The sequence below is a fragment of the Zasmidium cellare genome, assembly GCF_010093935.1.
Source record: "Zasmidium cellare ATCC 36951 unplaced genomic scaffold M409scaffold_6, whole genome shotgun sequence".
Lineage (NCBI taxonomy): Eukaryota > Fungi > Ascomycota > Dothideomycetes > Mycosphaerellales > Mycosphaerellaceae > Zasmidium > Zasmidium cellare.
Genome location: NW_022986950.1, coordinates 304,146 through 324,020, shown reverse-complemented (window position 1 = coordinate 324,020; position 19,875 = coordinate 304,146). Strand labels below are relative to the sequence as shown.

The following is a 19,875-nucleotide window of genomic DNA, read 5'->3' as shown; positions in this document are numbered from 1 at the left end:
CGCTGTCTTCTCTAGCGTTCCTTTCCGTGCGCAAAGAAATCCAGCACAATGTCGATCGAGGCGGTTCAGCCAGTGCGCCGAACTGACAGCAACAAAGATGCTGTCGAGATGCTCGAAGATGTTGCGGGCTCACGGACTCTAAAGAAATCCGACGAGGAGGGCAGAGTGCAGGAACATGTTGAGAGGACACCTGAGGATGCGAAGCTAGAGCGCAGGCTGCTGCTCAAAGCTGATCTTATCATTCCCCCGCTCATATTCGTGGCATACCTGCTGGATTTCCTGGTATGTGCAGCCACGTCAGTCACAACGAAGATAATTTGAATGAGGCTGACTGCTTTGTGTGGCTAGGATCGCTCAGACGTTGGCAATGCTGCGGTTGCCGGCATGACGCAGGATTTGAAAATGTCGGCGCAGCAACTCAGTACCGCAGCGTCCATGTTCTATGTGACCTAAATTATCTTCCAGTTACCTGGCAATCTCAGCCTTAAAATAGTGCAGCCGCAAGTCCAACTTGCCCTTGGACTTGTGATCTGGGGGCTGTTCAATACTCTGTCAGTACAATGCCCGCGTACGTACTTTCTGACTTTTGCTGACACGTTGAATTAGCATTTGTACTGCCAAATACTATGCCACCGTTCTCGGGCTTCGACTGGGAGTTGGGCGGGCGTCCATCACATTCTGTTCTAGCTCTGCAGCAGGGGCTTTCAACGGACTCATCGCCTACGCCATTGAGAAGAATCTCGATGGGAAAGACGGCCTTGCTTCCTGGAGATGGTATGATTAATGCTTCACACCTATCTCCCTGCAGCAATGCTGATACCCATTTGCAGGCTATTCATCATAGAGGGTTGCATCTCCATTGGCTGGGGTCTTGTTATCCTGCTTCTGTTGCCCCCAGCACCAGAGAAAGCCCGAATGTTCTTCACTGCCGCGGAGAAAGAACTAGCTGTCAAGAGAACACGCGAAGCATTCAACGAGCCGCATTCGAAGATTCGCTGGGGTGATCTTCCCAAGATATTCCGAGACTGGAACTTTTACCTGTTCGGTGAGTTGTTTTACCGCATGCAATAGCCATGTTGGGAACGAAAGCTGATAGCACGGAAGCGGTCGTATTTTCGTGCTCGAACATCAGCCTGGCATCTTTCAGCACATTCTTGCCCGTTATTCTTCGAACGCTAGGCTTCTCGACGCTCAACTCGCAACTCCTCACAATTCCAGTCTATGCCGTTGCCGCGGTTTCGACGCTTCTGATGGCTCTCTTCTCGGATCGTCTTAAACGTCGAGGCTACTTCATGATCGGATCGTTCGCATGGCTTGTATTGGGCTGGCTTATCCTTCTCGTTAGCAAGAATCACCGCCTGTCCTTCGCAGCAACCTTTCTGATCGGTGCCGGCACCTATCCTTCTGTTGTGCTAACATTCAGCTGGATTCTTAACAACTATGCGGGTTTCACCAGGAGGTCAGTATATCCTTGTGCTCTTGCAGAAGACCGAGTAGCTTATTGAAAGTGCAGAGCTGGCACGTACGCAATTGTTTGCATGATAGCCCAAGCATTCTCCATCGCTGCTACGCAGATCTACAGCGATCCGCCAACATATTACCGTGGCAACGGCTTTGCCCTGGGCTCGGCAGTTGTAGGACTGTCCGCCTGCGTGGTAATCGTGTTCAGGCTGAAGCGAGCAAACAGGAAGAAGAGGGAGGCCATGGACTCGGAGGCTGCGCAGCAAATGCGACTGCTGAGCATTGAGGAGCTAGGAAACGAACATCCGGACTTCTACCACTTCGTCTGAGGCGACGATAAAACCGGCTTTGGTATAAGCCGAAACGTCTTGAAGAAGTTCGGCCATGTCCGCGTCATGGGCTCTGTACTGCGAAGCAAGAGCATATGCACTGAAGTCTCGTTGACGTGCCGAAATTTGATTCGATGGCATTCTAAACGAGCAGCCTTACGCAACCAGTTGGAAGCTTCATGTTAGTTCCACGTTAGGCACCAGAATCAGGCTTGGCAACCCCCGACGGGGCACTAGTTGAGGGTGAAATGCGAGGTCGGCGCAACTATAACTGTATTGGAGTGGGTCAGTGTTCAGCCGCTTCACTTCGTCATCCATCGTAGTACATTTCTCTTATGCCCCTAGCTGGCTAAGGGTCCATGAGCTGAACAGATCGTGGTTGCCTAAGTAACAACTCGTATTGCACGCTTGCATCAATCTGGTATGCAGCGCGAGAGATGAAAAAATCGAGTTTCAGTGGGATTAAGTCGACAATGTCGCGACATAAAGTCTTGACGGCCGCACTGTGTCAGCTCGATTCATTCACATTGGCCACTCAAAACCACGATCTACCATGCACGCGAGATACCCCTTAAACGTACTGAGTTTTGCCGCAACGGCGTTGGCAGCAGCAATTGATTCACATCTGGTTGACACAAGAGCATTGGCTGTCCCAACAGTCCATCTGGCCCAGCCAGCGAATGTCACCTTCAAAGGCTCGAGTTCCGGCAAAGTCGAGTCGTTCCTGAACATCAAATTCGGCTCAGATACCAGCGACCAGGCTCGATTCGCACCTCCTCGCTCATACACGTACCAGCCAAATAGTTTTTACGACGTCAACAAGCCCGGCGCTGCATGCCCACAACAAAAGGTCCCTCTGGGCGGCATTCCACTTTTCGACAACGTGACGAACATCTCCGAAGACTGCTTGACCCTGAGGGTGGATAGACCAGTGGGAACGACTCAAGATGCAAAGCTGCCGGTGATGGTGTACATATACGGCGGAGGCGACACCGTAGGCCAGATCTATGATTCCGCTTATGATCCCACCAATCTGGTCTCCTCTGCTGCAGAGAAGGGCTTTCCAGTGCTCTACGCAGCAATGAACTATCGTGTGGGCATCTTCGGCTTCGCAGCTTCGCCTGCTTTGAACGCCTCCAACTCCCTCAATGTTGGGCTTCTGGACCAGAGACTTGCGCTTGACTGGTTTCAGGAGAACATCTTTGCTTTTGGGGGAGATCCAAATCGAGTGACCATCTTTGGTGAAAGCGATGGCGCGACGAATGTTGGACTTCATATCACTGCGTTTGGAGGGGATGTCGAGAGACCACCGTTCCAGAGGGCGATCATGCAGTCCGGTGCTCCAACTGCTGACTCAATTGCAGGCAACACCTCTGCTGTCAACACCGCTGCCGTGATTCGCTTGACGAATTGCACGGCGGCCACAAGCGAGGAGGAGCTGGCTTGTCTCCGGGCACTTCCTCTCTCGTCCTTGCTCAACACTACCGTCATGTATGAGTTTAGTGCTGCGCAGCTGGGCCTCGATGTGTACATACCGACATCGCCATCGCCTTTCATCCCGGATAGTCCTTCACGACTGCTGAACTCTGGTCAATTTGCGCACAATATCGACATTGTGACTGGCTGGGACGAGAACGACGGTTCATTCTTCACGCCGACGACCATTAAGACCGATCAGGATGTTGCCGCCTTCTTGGTGTCGTCGATAGGCTTGGCAAATTCTTCAGTTGACCAGGCTCTTCGTCTGTATCCTGTCACAGAATTTGAACAAGACGCCTCCTCAAACATCTCGACTCAGTACTTCCGTGCGAGCCAGATGTCGCGAGACTCGGAACACACATGCCCCAGCCTCCTTATGGTCCAAGCAAACAGCAGATTTTCGAGATGTTCGACTGCCAACTATCTCTTCGCCCTGAACCAAACTGTCTTCACACCAATTCTCAGAGCAGAAAACGCTTCCTACTACGGCGTTCCGCACTTCAGCGACATCCCCTTCGTCTTCAACCAGGCTTCGACACGATATGCAGAAGTCTCATCCTCGTCTGATGATACCATCTCAAGTCTCATGAGCGGTAGCTGGGCAGCATTTGCGGATCGTGGCCGAGTCTCAGGGGTCAATGGGACCCTTCCTGACTGGCCTGGTAAGGAACAGCGATGCTGTCCACGCGAGGAAGCGGCGAACGTTCGTGTTATCGGTGGTCCTAACTCGGGCCTTCGCAGTGTGAATAGCTACGAGCATCTAACACGGCGGTGCGAGTTCTGGAACTCTCCTGCTGTAGCCGAGCAGATAAAAGTCTAGCAAGTTGGAAAGTCGGTCTGAGTAACAGTGCTCGGTCTGGCGCGTATGTATAGAGCACTGTCCATATCTTCTTTGAATACTTCTGCCGGTGTGCGTCCCTGAAATCGTACTCTCCACGAGCACTGCGATTGATCTTGCTATCAAGTTGCTCCCGTAATCTCCGTGACAGACACAGCTTGCCGCTGTCTTCGAACCATTTTAATTGCCTTGAGCGATCTGGAGGACGGATCGATGGTCATGGCCGGCATATCCGATTCCTGTGAGCTCGATTTGCGTCCTCTGTGGGCTAAATTGAGGGTGTAGCTGACTTCTCCATTCGCGGCCTCGTCTGTGGCGTCCTGTATCTTAATCTCTTGACCGCCGCCAAACGTTCCCGTGCTTCGATGTGTGAACATCAGCAGTTCAGTAAAAGATGGTCCGTCCCTGAAACCTGCGAGTTTGCGGTGGTTGAGATACTTGGCGTTGCCGAGTTTGTTGCCACTGAAGTTGGTCTTTGCATCTGGATATGCTATTAGTACAGGTACGCCGGTATCTTAGTCTCGAGGTGTAAGTATGTATTACCATGTATGGTCTGGTTTTCAGACTTGATTGGTTTTGACGTTGCAAAATTCGCCAGAATAGAAGGATTGCCCTCTGCTTTCTTCAAGTCGGCCAGGCCGCTTGCTTGGGCATTGGTGCTCTCTTGTTCTGGAGTCAAAAACCCGCCTGGCCCGTTGGATCCTGCCACCCAATGCGATTAGTTGAATACGATGGAAGGGCACAAGCTACCCAACACATACCGGTCGCCCACTCTACTCTTTCCACAGTGAACACTTCCTGGCCAATCTGCAAGTCGTTGAGGCCTGGGCGGCGCTCGACATAGACCATTCGTCCGACATTCGCTTTGCCGGCACCAGGCCTTTCAGTTTTGAAGTTCACAGGCGACAGTTCAATCTCAATCAGACGCGCTGCTTCTGGGACATCGGAGCAGAGCAAGTCAACGCCAGGAGGTTTGCCCGTTATAGCTCTGGCACGATCTTCTTCAAAATCTGCGGCTATGTGGATGAAGGCAGCAAGATAGCCGCTGTCCATTACACCTTGAAGGTTGATGGCCTTGAGGAGGTTCAGACATCGGCGTCTGATTGCAGTATCTCGTGATTTGAAGGCAATCATTCCAATGCAGGGCACAACATCGGTGCCAACCGTGAAGAGGTGGCCGATGCGACCAAGCGGTCGAGGCCCAGCACTCTCACTTGGATTTGGCTTTGAGTCTGCTGATTCGTGATCGGGAAGGCCATCGCTGTGTAGTGCCACGTATTGCTCTGCCAGCTTGACAATGTGATCAAACTCGCCACTGAAGCGATCAACTAGCATCTCGCTAGCGTCACGTCGACTCATGACAATGAACCAGACATAGAAGAACTGAATCTGGCACAGTAGGTAGCCAGACGGCCGCTGTTCCGACATAGAAAGCCACTCGCAAGCAGCTTTCCACTGACGCAGTTGATCTTTGAGCTTTTGAAGACGTGTCTCATAGGCTGTACCGATGTTGATAGACCGAGAGTAGGCACTCGAAAGACAGTTGCGCATATCTTCGTCCATTGCCCAAAAGTCCTCGCGCTCCAGCGTCAAGTATTTGGAGGTGAGCGAAACAATGTCGTGGCATAACTCATGAGCTGAAGTCGCGATTCCGTCGAGGCTGACCATGGCTTCATCAATTGATAAGAACGTGGATGGTACCTTCTCGTCGTAGATTGGCGATAGATATGGGCCTTCCTCTCCCGAGGTGGTCAGGTCGCCTCCCAAGCGCACGAATGCTTGCATCAGAACATCCATGTTGCTCCGAGGCGTCGCCTGCATTCGAACGCTCCGCCTCATCCGACCCTGCGTGCCCGCCAAGGACTTTGAGGTAGAGAGTTGTTCACGCTTTTGGGTTCGCTCATACAGTATCCGCAGGCCGTTCCGTAGGTGTACCGTAGCTAGCGCGGATTCGTTATGCAGAAGTTCAAAGCAGAAGAACAGGAGCGATGTGAGTAGTACGACTTCGACGCTCGCATCCGACCAGTTGTCCCCACTTGTCTTCAGGTATGTCTGCAGACGGCGCATGGCTTTGCTGTATTGCAGCAGCGCCAAGTCATACTGGTTGGAATCTATCATGGCGCCTTCATCGGATCCCATAGCTCTATGTATAGACCCAAGGGCAATAGCAGCATGAGTGACAGACGGCTCGTGGTCGCCTGCCTGAAGTGCCAGACGTTCCCACGAGAGATTCCATGAGCTTCCGGGCAAGATCTTGAAAGTATGTCGCCGGAAGAAGTCGTAGGCATTGGCATCGTGGTCGGAAACATTGAGGGCTGCGATTGACGGCCTCACTATCAGGTCATGGCACAGATCCTGGACATTCTTCTTCGGGAGAATTAGGCTTGGGTTAGGCGGCTTAAGACTGGGTAAGCCCACACACTCCTTGCCCGAGTTCACGCATCTTCGGCAGGCCGGGCGACCCTCGTCGCACTTCAAATGACGAGCTCTAAGGACACAGCTAGTTAGACGCCACTATACGTGCGCTCAGAGGGGTTCTCACCTGCAGGTTAGGCAGCCGGTCTTCACCTTCGGCTTCTTCGCTCTCTTCCGTACAACCGGGATCGTCATGGTGTGGCCCCCTGCCCTAGTTCAATCTCATGCCGGATCTGCCCGCCGTAGGCTCTGAGGACGACTGAACGACAGCACTCGCAGCCCCCGGCTTCCTTGGAGAGTGGTGCTGATGTTGATGTCTCCGACCTCTGCAAAGGAGACCTGAAAAGCTTTGGAGATGACGTCGGGTGTCAGACTCCCGTTGCACGTCTCAAAGTCCCGGCGGGAAAACGGAAAGCCTTCCGAGCTCGCAGCGAATCAGACAGCCTGCTATACGAGTAGTGGGTCGCCAGATACTACTTGTTTAGGCTAGTTCTATATTTAACGCAGGCGATCATGAAGGTTAGTACTTATATGAGCGCCATGAGTCTTTCGATATGCTAAGAGGAGACAGACACTGACATTGACGTAAAAGTCATATTCGGTCAACAAGAGGCCGAGACGTTTCATGTGAATGACTAAATGGTGGTACTGATTGGTCAGCGCCGGTGTAAACGGGTGGTTTAAAAAAGCAAATGCAGCGACATGGATCATGGATCTGTTCACAGACCGATATTGTGCAGAGGGTGGACGCTTTGGACTGGAGTTCTAGGTCAGCCTGATGCTCTTGTCAAAGACGCTAGGCCAGTGTCTCGTTTTGGACATTATGGACTGTTCGCTTGGGTCATAACTGTCGTCGACGGGTTCCCTGCACTGAGTCCAGCAGCTTGAGATACTGGCCAACAAGGCTCTCCACCATCTCTTTCTTCCCTGCGAAGCGGAAGCCCAACGCCTCCTCACTAGATCTCACATCAAACGAGGTGAGCAGGCTCTCCTGTCCAGCCACGGGGTTTAACCTTCCATAAGCAACGTCCTCAGGAAAGCGTTCCCGAATCTCGGTCCCAAACTCGTCCCATGGAATGCCTCTTCCACCGTTGCCCGCAACTATGAAGTTCGTATGAGCTCCGCTGGCTTTCACACCTGGAGACAAGCTAGCGACGTGGGCTCCTGCAACATCGTCGAGAAAGACTTGCCCCGTGAGCTTTGCACTTGGCACCGTTTCTCCAAGAGCAATGCATGAGTGCGTTGTTGGAGCCATTTCGAGCGTCTGTGGTCGACTCGTTGAGTTCGTTTGCGCCTTGAACGTAGCCGGATGTAATGCGTATCAAGCCGAAAGAAGGTCGGTGGGCTTCGAAGAATTCCTTGGCAGCGTGATGCGCGAAAATTTTCGACAATGCGTATGCCTCAACACGGCTGACAGAATTGTCTGCATTGGACTTTGACGGGGCTGGGATGATGTCGAGGGCTATTGATTGTTCTTATGTGAGTCTACCAGGGATCATTTGTCTTACCCCCTGCTGTCTTTCCTGTGTTCCAGCCCTCGAGGACGAATATGCTGGAGGTTATGACGACCCGCTTCACAGATGATGATTTTGTCGCCGCTTCGAGCATGCTAATGGTTCCTTGAATAGCAGGGTCGTAGAAGAGGTGCGACCACGTTTCCTGTCACATCAACTCAGAGGTGGCCCTAAAGACAATAATTTGGCTCTTCATATACGAACCCCTTGATTATTTGCATTGCTGGCAATGGGAGAAGCGCAATGAATGACATAGTCTACCGATTTCACGGCGTTGACATAAGCATCCTTTGCCGTGATATCAGGCACCACGACGAAGGTCAAATTCTTGAGGTAAGGCTGTATAGACTTGACCCTGGTAATTCTCAACTCTTGCTCTGCCTTGCGGATCGCGGCTTTGACTTCATATCCTTCTTTCAGAGCGAGAAGCAAGACTTTGAAGCCCAAGTGGCCGGTTGCACCAGTCACCAAGACGAGCGAGTTGGCCATGGCAAGGTAGGAAGTGAGATCGTTTCATTGGCATTCTGGAGTGGCGTTACGTGAGTGCAGGTTCCTTAAATAGATTCTATACAAGACTGTTTCGCGTAGAGAATGCTTATGCTAATTTTCAGGGCTTGGTAATGATGTGCTCATGGCATGCCTCGGTATGGCACTGCGTTGTCCCATTTCGGAAATTCTGCTTCTTGCGATGAAGCAAATAGCCTCGTCGGCATCCGTGGAACTGGTATCTGATACTACGACTTCTAGACACTATGTAACCAAAATGTGTACTGTGGAGACCTCCTCACTTCTGTATGATAAATCCATGTTCACGTCCACGGAGATGCTCACCTGCTTTCTTCGCATTTGTCTCGTGAACTAATTCTATGGTCTCCCCATCAACCCACTCGGTGTGCTGCTCCTTGTCTATTCATGCGACGCGACTGGTGTCTAGCGCGACGACCTTGCCTCCATCTATACCTGTCTTTCCTGGATACGCGATACCACCGTTTGTAGTGATGTACAAGACATGCTCATCATTGGACGTCCTTCCGAAGGCAGCTGATGTATCTCCCGCAATGGTGGGATCATTGAGTCCGCCAGCAATAACCCTTGACGTCCCCTTCGTCACATCTACTTTAGCGAGAAGGTTGGACGGATCGGCAGTCACCCATATAGTCCCATCTTTATTGAACGCAAAATCGTCGCCATGATCGCCCGTGTTCGTGGGCCAAGGTGACTCGTCGATCACTCGTTCTACCGGCCCAGTTGGCTTGCCATGCTTGTCGATCGGGACACGTCCGATGGTAGGTCTCAAAAAAGAATTTGTGAAATACAAGTATCCGCCGTGCACTCGTATGCCATTGATGCCTAGTCTTGCTGCGGTCGTCGTATTTGACTTGAAGGCTGGGTCATCAAGCCAAATGATTGATGATTTGGCGGCCAGATTGACCTGGTAAATGACACCTTTGTCAGAATCGCCGACGAGAATGGAGTTAGGCCTTCCTGGTAGAGCGCAAAGACCGTTCAAGAATCCAGCTTGAGGCACGTTCGTGATCTTGGTTACCCGAATGTGAGGCGGTGAGAGACCAGCACTCCTGGGTATCTCCCTGAGATCGACTGTCCAGATACTGTAGCTTCCTGGTGTTGTTTTGAACGTGACGTCTGACCAGTTCCCAACTGCAATTGCAAAGACATCCTGCTGAACCTCAGCGATTCCGAGAGCACTCGTGGCGTTTTCAAATCGAGTGACGAGAGTTGCGCTCTTCGATACGGGATCGATCTGCCAGACTTCTGGCGAGCTGATCAGAGTTGCAAGAATGTGTCCGTCTGCACGTATCGCCAAGTTTTCAACCCACGTCTCATTCGGGAATTGGTAGATGGTCTTGACCAACCGGTCATTGATGGAGGCCGAGGGTAACGCAAAGGCGACGCCAATCAAAAAGGCAAGGATATGTGAGAGATGCGTTTTGGAATTGCTGATGTCCTCTTCAATTGGACAAGGCAATGAAGGAGCCTCAAATTGTTGCTTATATGTGAAGTGGCAGGCTGCACCACTCTAGATTGGTTACAAGGTTGATAATGTGAGACCTTTCGAAAGCTAGAATCTGATGAGCTCTGATTTTCTGTCCGTGAAGGGTCAACTTTTACCGGAAAAGGAGTGTGGACGGCTTAATGCATTACTGATCGATCGATCCAACGTGTGGATTAGTCGAGATGCAATCCCGATTCGGTAAGAGCATTGTTCATTCGTTGGGAGGCGAAACACAGTCAGTTGGAAATGCAGTCACAGGCGATCTATCACGGCCACTGTCACCTTGAAGAGACTTTGAGATGACAGTTTGAGTACAATTATTTGGAAAGGAACGATTTGCTATCAACCATCTATATTCTTTGGAACTGCACGCATTACTTTCTCGAAAAGGTTGCTGAGGGACACGACCTTATTGGCATTGATCACCATGGCAGCTCGTTGCCTTCCTGGTCCCAGAATCTGCCACTGTGATCTGCCTTTGTCGCCTTGTCGACCACGTTGACAATGCCTTGGACGCTGTCTTTGATCGTGACAGGCACATCGCTTGCCGACATACCAGCGACCTCCGCCGCCCGCTCTCCCATCGAAGTCTGAACCCAACCAGGCTGTATGGGGACTACCACCACCCTCTCTTCCTCGCGGTGAATTTTGCCTGCGATCCAGTTGGCAGCCGCCTTCGAAACGCCGTATGCAGAGAGTGGCATCGGATAACCGTCCATCTTAGCGTTTGAGCCGAGAGTGGATGAAATGATGAAGAACTTCGGGGTCTGCTTGGAAGCATTCAGCAGATTGGTGGTCGCCTTGTAAAGCAAAATCGGGCCCACTGTGTTGATACGGAAGTGCTCGACGAAGTCTTCTGCCGCACTGTCTTTGACAAGCTTCGAGTGCCTCAGGATTCCAGCATTAGCGATGACGATGTCCAGAGACTGAATGTTGTAGTTGGACTTCAAGTGCGAGATGAGCTGTTCGGCAGCAGTCTCGAACCCGGCGTCATATTGGGCGACGATGATCTTGCTTCCAGTCCCTACTGCTGTGGCTGCGAGTGATTTGGCAGGGGAGGAGTCCACTGCGTCACGGATAGCTGCAATAACGGTGTGGTTTGGTCTTGCGGCAAAAGTCTCGAGGAGTGCTTTGCCAATGCCAGCTTTGGTTCCTGTGATGAGGACAGTGCTTGAGGAAGACATTTTAGATGAGTGAATTGTTGAGTGGTTCTTGTTGTTGTTGTTTCTGCTGAGTCGGTATCTTGTTGTGTATTGTTGTACATCGTTCTGCAATCGACGGAGCATGAGCTTTTGTATCTGTTACCGTGTGACACATACAGAGGACGACTTGAACATGACAAAGACTGCCCGCGCTTGATTCTCATCGTGCCAAGTTTGATTCCACAGCCTCTAGAATGTACATTTCTCGTTATGGTAATTGACGGTTCTCATGCAGTTACATCTTCAAACGCCACAGACATCGCTTCGTGAAACAGACTGCATATACGTGATGATGGCGTCAATCGCCTGATGACAAGAAGAACTGGCTGACAAAGTCGATCACAGCGTAGTAGCATTTGAACGAACTACTGGACGAGGCTTGTCGCCTAAATCAAATATTTCCTGTTTGGGGTAATGGAGCACACGCTTGGCGGAGTGGTCTGCTTTGTAAAGTCTGCAAGGCGCTGCCAAGTCTTCGTATACAGATTACTGATCGGGATCTCAATGTTAGACCGCGGACCAGTCTTGAACAAAAGGCAGGTGTGTTCATGTTTCAAAGTTGACGTCACGACCAAGCCTCCATTGCATCCATGAGCTTGTCTTTCGTGGAAGCATTCGTCAAGGATGTGCCAGGCTATGCCAGTACGTTCGTCAAGAGCAAATGCTGACAAAAGGTCGCACAGTACGTCAACAAGAAGCCTCCGATTCTACACATCCGACCATAGAACATTGGAAGGCTCTCAAGAAGCTCGATACTCAAAGCAAGAGCTCGAATAACCACTGTCGATCGATCCAGGTGATAGTACCTACAGTCCACTGCTTTGGTCGAACTTGCCGGCAGCCGTGCAGTTATCCGTGACGAATCCAAAATGCGACTAAAACATGTAGAAAAAGCCGCAACACCACTAGACTGGTTGCAACTGCCTGCACGAACGCTCGATGGGAAAACCGGAGGCGATCACTTGGGTATCTTCAGCCCCTTTCAGATCGATCTTCAGATGTTGGCGACGTGGTCATCCAAGACGCATTGCGGTTCTGACTGAAAGTTGGCCATGACGGCTTTCGGATCGATGTCATTTCGTACTAAAGCAAAACTCCTGGATCACACAAGAGATCAAGCATCTGATCAAAGACTCTGGTCAGATATTCTGTATTGCATAGAGACTTCGCACTATGTGTGCTGAATGCGAATGAACGTCGATGATCTTTGACTGACAAAGCCTTCCCCATTGTTTCCTCGCCTTCCTACAAAGGTATCTCGGCAGTTCATTTCAGGGGGCATTCAACTTAGGCACTGGGCTCTGAAAGTGCACATCAGCAGATGGAAAGCTCCATAGTCGAGTAAGAGCTAGCAAACTTCTCAATCAGGTGAAAGGAACGACCTGAAAGTTGAAGTTGCAGATGTTGGAAGGGAGACTGGGCTCAGACGTGACCGCATGACCTCCAGCAGCTGAAAGCGCTGGCGTGTTGGAGTTGGGGGCGTATATATCCGCGCGTTGTGTCCCCATGTTCAAACCCGGCACGGCGGCATAGTTTAGTCCAGGCTGCAAGGTAAACGTCTGAAGCTTCGTCGTACCACTCGTAACAACAAGTGTGTAACCATGAGCAGAAGTGGGAACAGCTACTGCAAAGTTGACTGAGTCCACCGCCGAACCTGCACCATTCGGTCTGCCCATCGGATCCTCGGAGCATGAGGCGTTCTTGGGAAATGTCCGGTACCACATCGCTCCGGCGGGCTTTTGGCCGGATGCAGGAAACATCGACGATGAGTCTTTCCCGCTTTTAAACGCGTCGATGAAAGATGCAACCAGGGATTGCCAGCCAAAATGCGGCCAGTCTTGCACGTTTCCATAGGCGAGTTCTTGTGGGTTGTACCCCTCGCCCCAGATGTTTCCGATGTAGTGGCTCTCACCAGCATCGTTCTGGCACGTTTGTTAGCTCGCGAGTGAATGAACTGTGCAGTGTTTAGTACCCATGTGATCACTTCCACAAAGTCTGGGCGTGGGTTCATGCTCAGGATTTCTTCCATCCTTTGAGGAAGATTTATTTCCCCTATGCGGAAGTAGTGGGCGTGGATAAATGCGAGGTGCTTGTATTGCAAGGAAGAAAGTCCTTAGATTCTCATGAGCAATTCAGGGGGCCGTAAAGTCGCGAAGCCCTAGGCAACAGATTCAGAAACCGATTGCTGAGAGAAAACTCACCTATCATATACGTCTTCCCATTTTCATGGGCATTTGCTAGGATATATTCATCTTGTTGAACACTTGTATTTGCCGGTGATTCCCGTGGCGAAGGCCAGGCAGTCTCCTAACTGAAGGCGCCGTCGATCACACTATTCCAGGTGGAGAACCAGGACGGAGAGTTGGAGTAATAGTTTGGCGAGTCGTCAAAATCAGGCACAAAGTAGACCTGCTGGGACAGCTGGCTCTTGAAATTGGAGAATTCGCTCGGGGTGTGGTTATTGGCGTTGAATGTGCTGAGGAAGGGACGATTGTTCGCTCCGCTCCTGTAATACGCGGGATGTCCGAGATATGTGTTAACGACGTTGACGAATTGGCTGAGGTTGGGCTGTTGGGCGAGATCCATACTGAAGAATAACTTGAAGCTTGATGAAGATGCTGTTTCGAAAAGCTGAGACAGGGTATTGTAGGTATAATCAGCTGAAGGATTGCCAACATTGAGGGTGAAGGCATCGATACCCAGTGTGGCAGCGTCTTCGACATCGGACTGCGCATGACTGTTGCTCACGCCGTCAACCTGTTAATGTGACCCATTAGCATAGTTGGTGCCGAACAAGTTAGGGTGGCTTTCAATGTAGTGGCAAAATACAGCCTGAGCATTGGTAGTGACGGCCCCTATGGCCAAGACCAGAAGAAACTTGATCATGGATTGCATAATAGTGAGTTTCCCTCTCCTCGAGCGTGGTATATCTCTCGCACCAAATTGAAGCAGACACCTGCCTTTATACTGGCTGGGCTTGTCTTCTCCGTAATACACTGCTCTTTGACTGAAAAGAAGTTTAGACTCGCGCACAACGGTGTGATTTTACCACTCTTTATCAGCGCTTGCAACATCAATACTAACCCAATTCGTGCATTCTCCGCTCGTGCAGGTCGAGATGTTCCAGCTCCCGTTGTTGTTGCCTCACCAAATCTCAACAGACGCAGTTCCACGCCAAGGAGACCAATTTCTCGGTCAAGCAAGGCCTCTGTGCGAGTCCTCTAAATCTCTATCGCTTTGGGAAATTCAAATCTCTCCGCTCCAGTCTTTGGATACCACCTTCCTACATAGGCATGAGCCAGCCGATCTCAATGTAAAGTTTGAGTTTGAGTTTCTTGCGAAATATGTGTAGGTAGAATCAAACATACGTCCCTCCAGCTACCAACCATTGTTCAGTTCAGTCCGGGTTGGGACTTATCAAGAGCAGAATCTATAGTCTCTTTGCTGAAGAAGTGTCGTGCAACAACGCCAACTAGTTCTTGTTACAAGTACGCTTTGCTGCTGTCTACCAGTCCACTTCGGAATCGGAATGAATCGATCTCCATTATCCTTCACTCCTTCCTTGCGTCCGCATTCGATATATCTGCCATACCACGTCAGGTGCGCAATCCTCTACAACCGGTTGTCCCTGGCGAGCGTGCATGTGCAGGATTCGAAGAAAACGCCAGTGTGACATCGCAAGCATTTCCAAACCAGGGCAAGGCGTTCGGGGGGTTTTATATTCTGCCTGCTAAAGCCATGAGTAAGAATGAACTGCACGTCTGGAGACCGAGTGCGCAGGGTGAACAACAGCATAGAACACATCGACGACACTATGCGCAGATTCTGCTTCATTTAACATCTGTCAAGAATGTTGTCCTAAGAGATTGTATAAGTGTTTAAAAAAGCTATGTGTTAACTTTTACTTCTGCAGTCAGATAGCTTTAATCAATTACTGATGTTGATTAGAAGCCTGCAAGGGCTCGGTGACGACTACATGAGAGCCTGGAGTCGAGATTGTGTTCGCGGCCTGTTCCCATACGAAAGGCAGAGGTCTCAGTCATACCAAGTGGAGCTGGATTGAACTCGTGTTTAAACACAGCCGCCATATCATTAGGCTATAAGAATGACACGGCCAGGCTCTCGAGCTTTCCTGACCGTACCACACTAGCACCAAGGTCGTACTACCAATAGGCGTGTGGAGCTTTCTCCGGAATACATACACTTAGGCATGCTTAGTGTTGAGGCAGGTTGATCTCGTTTTACAAATACGACAGATTCAGCCTTCGCTTGCCTGATCTATCGGGCTGTAGGTATTCGACAGTTGTCGAACGATGTTGAGCGACACTGTGGAGATTTGACCGCGATCACAGTTTGTGAGATTATTGGAAACCATTTCGAAAAGGATAGCAAGTAGTGAAGTTCATCAAGGAATTCTTTCGGGACCGGGTGAAATCGCCGCTGGAACTTTGCAGCCTGGTTGGCTTCTTCTTTCTCCGCTGCCATCTTTAGCCTGTTGTCTCGCCCTTTTGCCACTAAAGACTACAGTGCTATATCGTGTAATGGTTCACTGTCTCGTCTCGGCCACTGCCGTGGATCTTGTCAATCTGTTTGTCACGCGCGCATTGCATGCGCTGTTTGACTCGCCATTCGCTCCCCTATCGGCGTGGAAGTGTCGGCTCTTGACACTCTGATGCCCGAAGATACCATGACTGATTATATCTGTCGTGCACTGTGGATTCCTTAGGCAGCTTTTCACTGGCAGTGCTGAGGCTGAAGATGGATTCGAAGCGAATCACACCGACAACTCACTGATCATAATCGCCATTGCATTACAGCCAAACTAACCGCACTTGTCCGGCTGGGCAGACCCCTCAGCCAAGAAGAAGGTCTTATGCACGTCATACCCTGGTCGTTCCTCACAGCATGCAAGATTCATCAGCAGAAGCTCGAATCCTGAAGGATCAACAAGGCTTGCATGAAGGATCCACCAACGCAGGCACTGAAGGAATGCTTCTGACAGCTGAAGAACCGAATAGCAATATAAACATCTCGCGTCTCGCTTTTTTTTTCGTTGACTTTCGACTCTCACACACATCTCATCATGGCAGGATCGTATTTTGTCACCAATTTCTGGACGTTTGCCGCGTACGCTGTGGTCTTGTTCGTCTCGTACAAGGCTGTGGTTTACACTCAGAGGTATGTCCGAGAAATTATTGGTACGAGGTACTACAGGCGTACTGAATCATTATAGACTATTCGTCCACCCGCTGTCCAAGTTTCCCGGCCCAAAAATTATGGCAGCATCGAGAATCTACGAGTTCTATTACGATTCATATCAACACGGACGACTATGGAGACGATTGCCCGAGCTGCACAAAAAGTACGGAGCAATCATTCGTATGGGCCCCGACGAGCTGCACATTCAAGATTCGGAGTACTTTGATTACCTATTCGGCTTCAAACCCTTGGATAAGTGGCCTATGTCTGCAAGACAATTTGGACTTGACCATGCCATGTTCGGTACAGAGGATTATAAACTGTATACGCAGCGAAGAGCGGCCTTTGGCGATGCGTTTTCGAGATCCAAGACTTTCAAGCTGCAACCTTTGGTGAACGAGAAGACGGAGAAAGGCTGTGAACAGATCCGTGCAGCAACTAGAAGAGGTGGTTCGATCGATTTGGCGTATGTGAAGTCCGCTTGCCAGTTGGACGAATACTAATGGGCTGAAGGTATCTATATCGAGCTGTAACGGCTGAGATAATTACAGAATACATGGTGAGTGTAATAGCTTATAGACCCCAAAGATACGCTAACGAAGTGTAACTGCAGTATGGTCAACAATACGGTTTCTTCGAAGACGAGAAGACAACAAAAGGCCTCTACGACAGAAGATTTGATGCACTATTTGGCTTCACGCATCTCGGACGATTCATCCCATTTTGGATCCCCATCCTGCTTATCTTTGCGCGAAGTCAGATACGACAAGTTCTGGGGGTCCAAGAGTCGACCGCGAGTATGGTCGCATTCAGTGGTGTGAGTTATCCTAACCTATAAAGCGCCTTGGCTAACGCTTCTTAGTTCGCGGACAAGATGTTGAAGAACATTGTCGATGAGCATGGAGTCAAAGAAGACGTCTCTGAAAACAAGCAATACAAGACCGCCGCAGAGGTCTATCTCCACAGCTCGCTTCCAGTGCACGACAAAACGGGCCAAAGCCTTACGCAAGCTACCATGGCAGCGTGGGCTGGAGGTTGGGATACGACAGCTTTCTCCCTTACACAGACGTCTTACTATTTGCTACGATACGACAGTGTCCTCAAAAAGCTGAAGGCCGAACTGAACAAGGCTTGGCCACAGCAGGCCACCACCCCAACATACCAAGAACTGCTCGAGCTTCCTTACCTGGACGCTGTCATGAAGGAAAGTCTGCGGCTGATGCATGGTGCTTTATCACGGCTGACAAGAATGAACCCTACATCCGCCGAGCAATATAAATCTTGGACAATACCTCCGAAAACCAAGATATCCATGAGCACATCAGACGTGAACCTCGACAAGAGCATCTGGGGCGACGACGTGGAAAACTTTCGACCGGAGCGATGGCTTGGACATCCAGAGCTTGATAAATGGTTGATGACATTCAGCAAAGGAGCGAGAGTCTGTGCCGGCCAAGAGTTAGCATGGATGGAGCTGAAACTGATCGTAGCTACGATCTTTCGCAAATTCGACATGGAGATACCGAGTGAAGCGAAGGTTACGGATGCCGATATCCTGCCTTATTGCGATGGGTTCACGCCTGGGCCTAAGAACTATATGCAGAGACTGCCCGTTGTGCCGACGTTGGTAGATGGTTGAAGGGTCTCTGGCTCGTGCTTGAGGTCTATCGGAGTTTTCAAGGAGTACGACTTTAGCAGTTCTTTAATATAGCTACCATAGGCCAATTTGACATGGGTGACGAGGGAAGTTAATGTGTCGTCTCGATTTCAATCCCTAGATCGCTGTAAAAGTCGAAAACTTCCGGCAATAATATCAATTGACCTGACTCGTTCGCTTCGTCCCCTTTGCAGCAGTCTCCCAAGACTCCATGTTCCTCATCCAATTCTCCATAGTAGGATTTGGAATATCTTCTCGATCGAAAAGTCCTGGATAATGGGCATGCTCGTCAGCATAACTGCAAGTTTTCGAGTACAAACGCCTTTGGACCCAATGAAATAAAACACCTACCCGCCTTCAAGTTCGTTCTATCACCACTTGTGTTCCGTATCCAGATCCCAGCTCCGCATTCATCACACCAAGCTCGCTCCATCGAGTTGCCGCTGTCCGCTTGAATGGTACGAGTCCGAGGTTCTGGTCCAGTTGATTGAATATCTACGGTCTTGATCAAAAGATGGGCCGAATGACTGGCGCGAGATCAGTTCCTTGGAAGGACTATGTTAAGGTCTCTGTACCACGTACAATGCACCGGCCCACTTGCAACAGTCCAGGCAATCTGAGATATCCCATGGTCAGAAGAGCTACGGAAATAGACCCTTCTCTACTTACGGCACAGATTCATCTCTGACGGTCTCGGTACGGTAAATTGGTGTCGGCCGCAGTTGCAGGACCCGGTTATAAGGACAGACATGGTGGTTACAGGGATATGTTCGAGGGTTGGTGATGAGACAGCCAATGGTGGAATCGAAGCACGGTCTCTAGAAGGCGGCGGCTGAGCTCTTGGAGGGGCTGCCAAACCCTACGTCACCGATGATTTTTCCCTCTAGTCGTTCGTCTTTCCCAGCGTCTGGGCTTGATCATACTCCTCAAGCTTGGAGAAGACGTAAATTATTCCATCTCCTGTAAATATCCATCAAGGTGCTGTACATCGATATGGGCAGTCTTGCTGATAAGGCTGCTGCTCGACGGTCGTACGAAAATTCAGCATCACTTCGGGGCCAACATTTCACAAGCGCTATTGGCTCAGGAGGCACAGCGAAGAGCCATGTGTAGTTCTGACAATTTTTGAGGTGTGCGAGTAACAAATACTTTACTCTCTGCGACGTTTGCACCGGCCTTTGTGTCTCATTGAATTGACAGTGCATACGGATAGCGCTCTCGAACTCTGCCGCCTGCAATGCGCCAGATCGTCCAGTTCAAGTGATTCATTCTGCCAGACTCTCATTCATATTTGAAAAGAATTTGTTTTGAGACCGCCGAGACGTTTGGCCGTACTGAAGAATCTATGCCTGAGGCATGAGTAGGGCTGTGGCGGCCCGCTGCAAATGTCATTAATTCGCGTGGCTGGGCAGAGTCCGTCCTGCAAAAGACTTCCCGTTTTCGTCGAGTTTTCGACCGATACGTGTACCCATTCTCCTTCCGTGCCATCCCCATTCTCTCGGCAGTTGGTGGCGTATATTGCGCAGGAAGATGTAGCTCATGCCGAAGCGTAAATTGTCGCGGATGCGGTTCACAAGGTGCGGTTAACCTTTCTGATGGTCGTCGACTTCAAAGTCTTGCTCGTATTCCGCAAGCGCTCCGCTGCTCTTAAATCGCAAAACCGCGGTCCTAAAAAGCCGCCTGCCAAGACTTTACCCACCGCATCTTCGAATACCTTTCTCTCTATTACGATGTACGAAGTCATTCGTGTGAATATGCCAAGGTACT

General features: G+C 50.4%; 9 protein-coding genes across 9 annotated transcripts; 3 read left to right on the top strand and 6 right to left on the bottom strand.

The window, feature by feature from the left end:
- Window positions 1-48: 48 nt before the first annotated feature.
- M409DRAFT_18830 (uncharacterized protein) lies at window positions 49-1,790 on the top strand (the record flags this gene model as incomplete). The annotated part of the gene is made up of 7 exons (XM_033804667.1): window positions 49-282; window positions 349-444; window positions 499-551; window positions 607-774; window positions 831-1,045; window positions 1,105-1,459; window positions 1,514-1,790. The coding sequence occupies 7 exons, from the start codon at window positions 49-51 to the stop codon at window positions 1,788-1,790; spliced, it is 1,398 nt and encodes a 465-aa protein (XP_033671748.1).
- A 473-nt stretch (window positions 1,791-2,263) lies between these two features.
- Window positions 2,264-4,089, top strand: M409DRAFT_63922 (uncharacterized protein; the record flags this gene model as incomplete). Its single annotated transcript, XM_033815830.1, has 2 exons — window positions 2,264-2,297; window positions 2,450-4,089. The coding sequence occupies 2 exons, from the start codon at window positions 2,264-2,266 to the stop codon at window positions 4,087-4,089; spliced, it is 1,674 nt and encodes a 557-aa protein (XP_033671747.1).
- A 140-nt stretch (window positions 4,090-4,229) lies between these two features.
- On the bottom strand, window positions 4,230-6,717 carry M409DRAFT_63897 (uncharacterized protein; the record flags this gene model as incomplete). The annotated part of the gene is made up of 3 exons (XM_033815821.1): window positions 4,230-4,588; window positions 4,869-6,595; window positions 6,650-6,717. The coding sequence occupies 3 exons, from the start codon at window positions 6,715-6,717 to the stop codon at window positions 4,230-4,232; spliced, it is 2,154 nt and encodes a 717-aa protein (XP_033671746.1).
- Window positions 6,718-7,363: 646 nt separating this feature from the next.
- Window positions 7,364-8,525, bottom strand: M409DRAFT_51105 (uncharacterized protein; the record flags this gene model as incomplete). The annotated part of the gene is made up of 4 exons (XM_033811714.1): window positions 7,364-7,686; window positions 7,736-7,984; window positions 8,031-8,181; window positions 8,241-8,525. 4 exons carry the CDS (start codon window positions 8,523-8,525, stop codon window positions 7,364-7,366), a joined length of 1,008 nt encoding a protein of 335 aa, XP_033671745.1.
- Window positions 8,526-8,946: 421 nt separating this feature from the next.
- M409DRAFT_35870 (uncharacterized protein) lies at window positions 8,947-9,906 on the bottom strand (the record flags this gene model as incomplete). Its single annotated transcript, XM_033810461.1, has 1 exon — window positions 8,947-9,906. A coding segment is annotated over one exon (960 nt), but the record flags the coding sequence as incomplete, so codon positions are not given.
- Window positions 9,907-10,472: 566 nt separating this feature from the next.
- M409DRAFT_35843 (uncharacterized protein) lies at window positions 10,473-11,234 on the bottom strand (the record flags this gene model as incomplete). The annotated part of the gene is made up of 1 exon (XM_033810455.1): window positions 10,473-11,234. One exon carries the CDS (start codon window positions 11,232-11,234, stop codon window positions 10,473-10,475), a length of 762 nt encoding a protein of 253 aa, XP_033671743.1.
- A 1,382-nt stretch (window positions 11,235-12,616) lies between these two features.
- On the bottom strand, window positions 12,617-13,281 carry M409DRAFT_18825 (glycoside hydrolase family 71 protein; the record flags this gene model as incomplete). The annotated part of the gene is made up of 2 exons (XM_033804666.1): window positions 12,617-13,174; window positions 13,225-13,281. The coding sequence occupies 2 exons, from the start codon at window positions 13,279-13,281 to the stop codon at window positions 12,617-12,619; spliced, it is 615 nt and encodes a 204-aa protein (XP_033671742.1).
- A 278-nt stretch (window positions 13,282-13,559) lies between these two features.
- Window positions 13,560-14,147, bottom strand: M409DRAFT_51102 (glycoside hydrolase family 71 protein; the record flags this gene model as incomplete). The annotated part of the gene is made up of 2 exons (XM_033811713.1): window positions 13,560-14,009; window positions 14,082-14,147. 2 exons carry the CDS (start codon window positions 14,145-14,147, stop codon window positions 13,560-13,562), a joined length of 516 nt encoding a protein of 171 aa, XP_033671741.1.
- Window positions 14,148-16,335: 2,188 nt separating this feature from the next.
- On the top strand, window positions 16,336-18,090 carry M409DRAFT_18823 (uncharacterized protein; the record flags this gene model as incomplete). Its single annotated transcript, XM_033804665.1, has 5 exons — window positions 16,336-16,430; window positions 16,486-16,917; window positions 16,965-17,010; window positions 17,065-17,268; window positions 17,314-18,090. 5 exons carry the CDS (start codon window positions 16,336-16,338, stop codon window positions 18,088-18,090), a joined length of 1,554 nt encoding a protein of 517 aa, XP_033671740.1.
- Window positions 18,091-19,875: the final 1,785 nt, after the last annotated feature.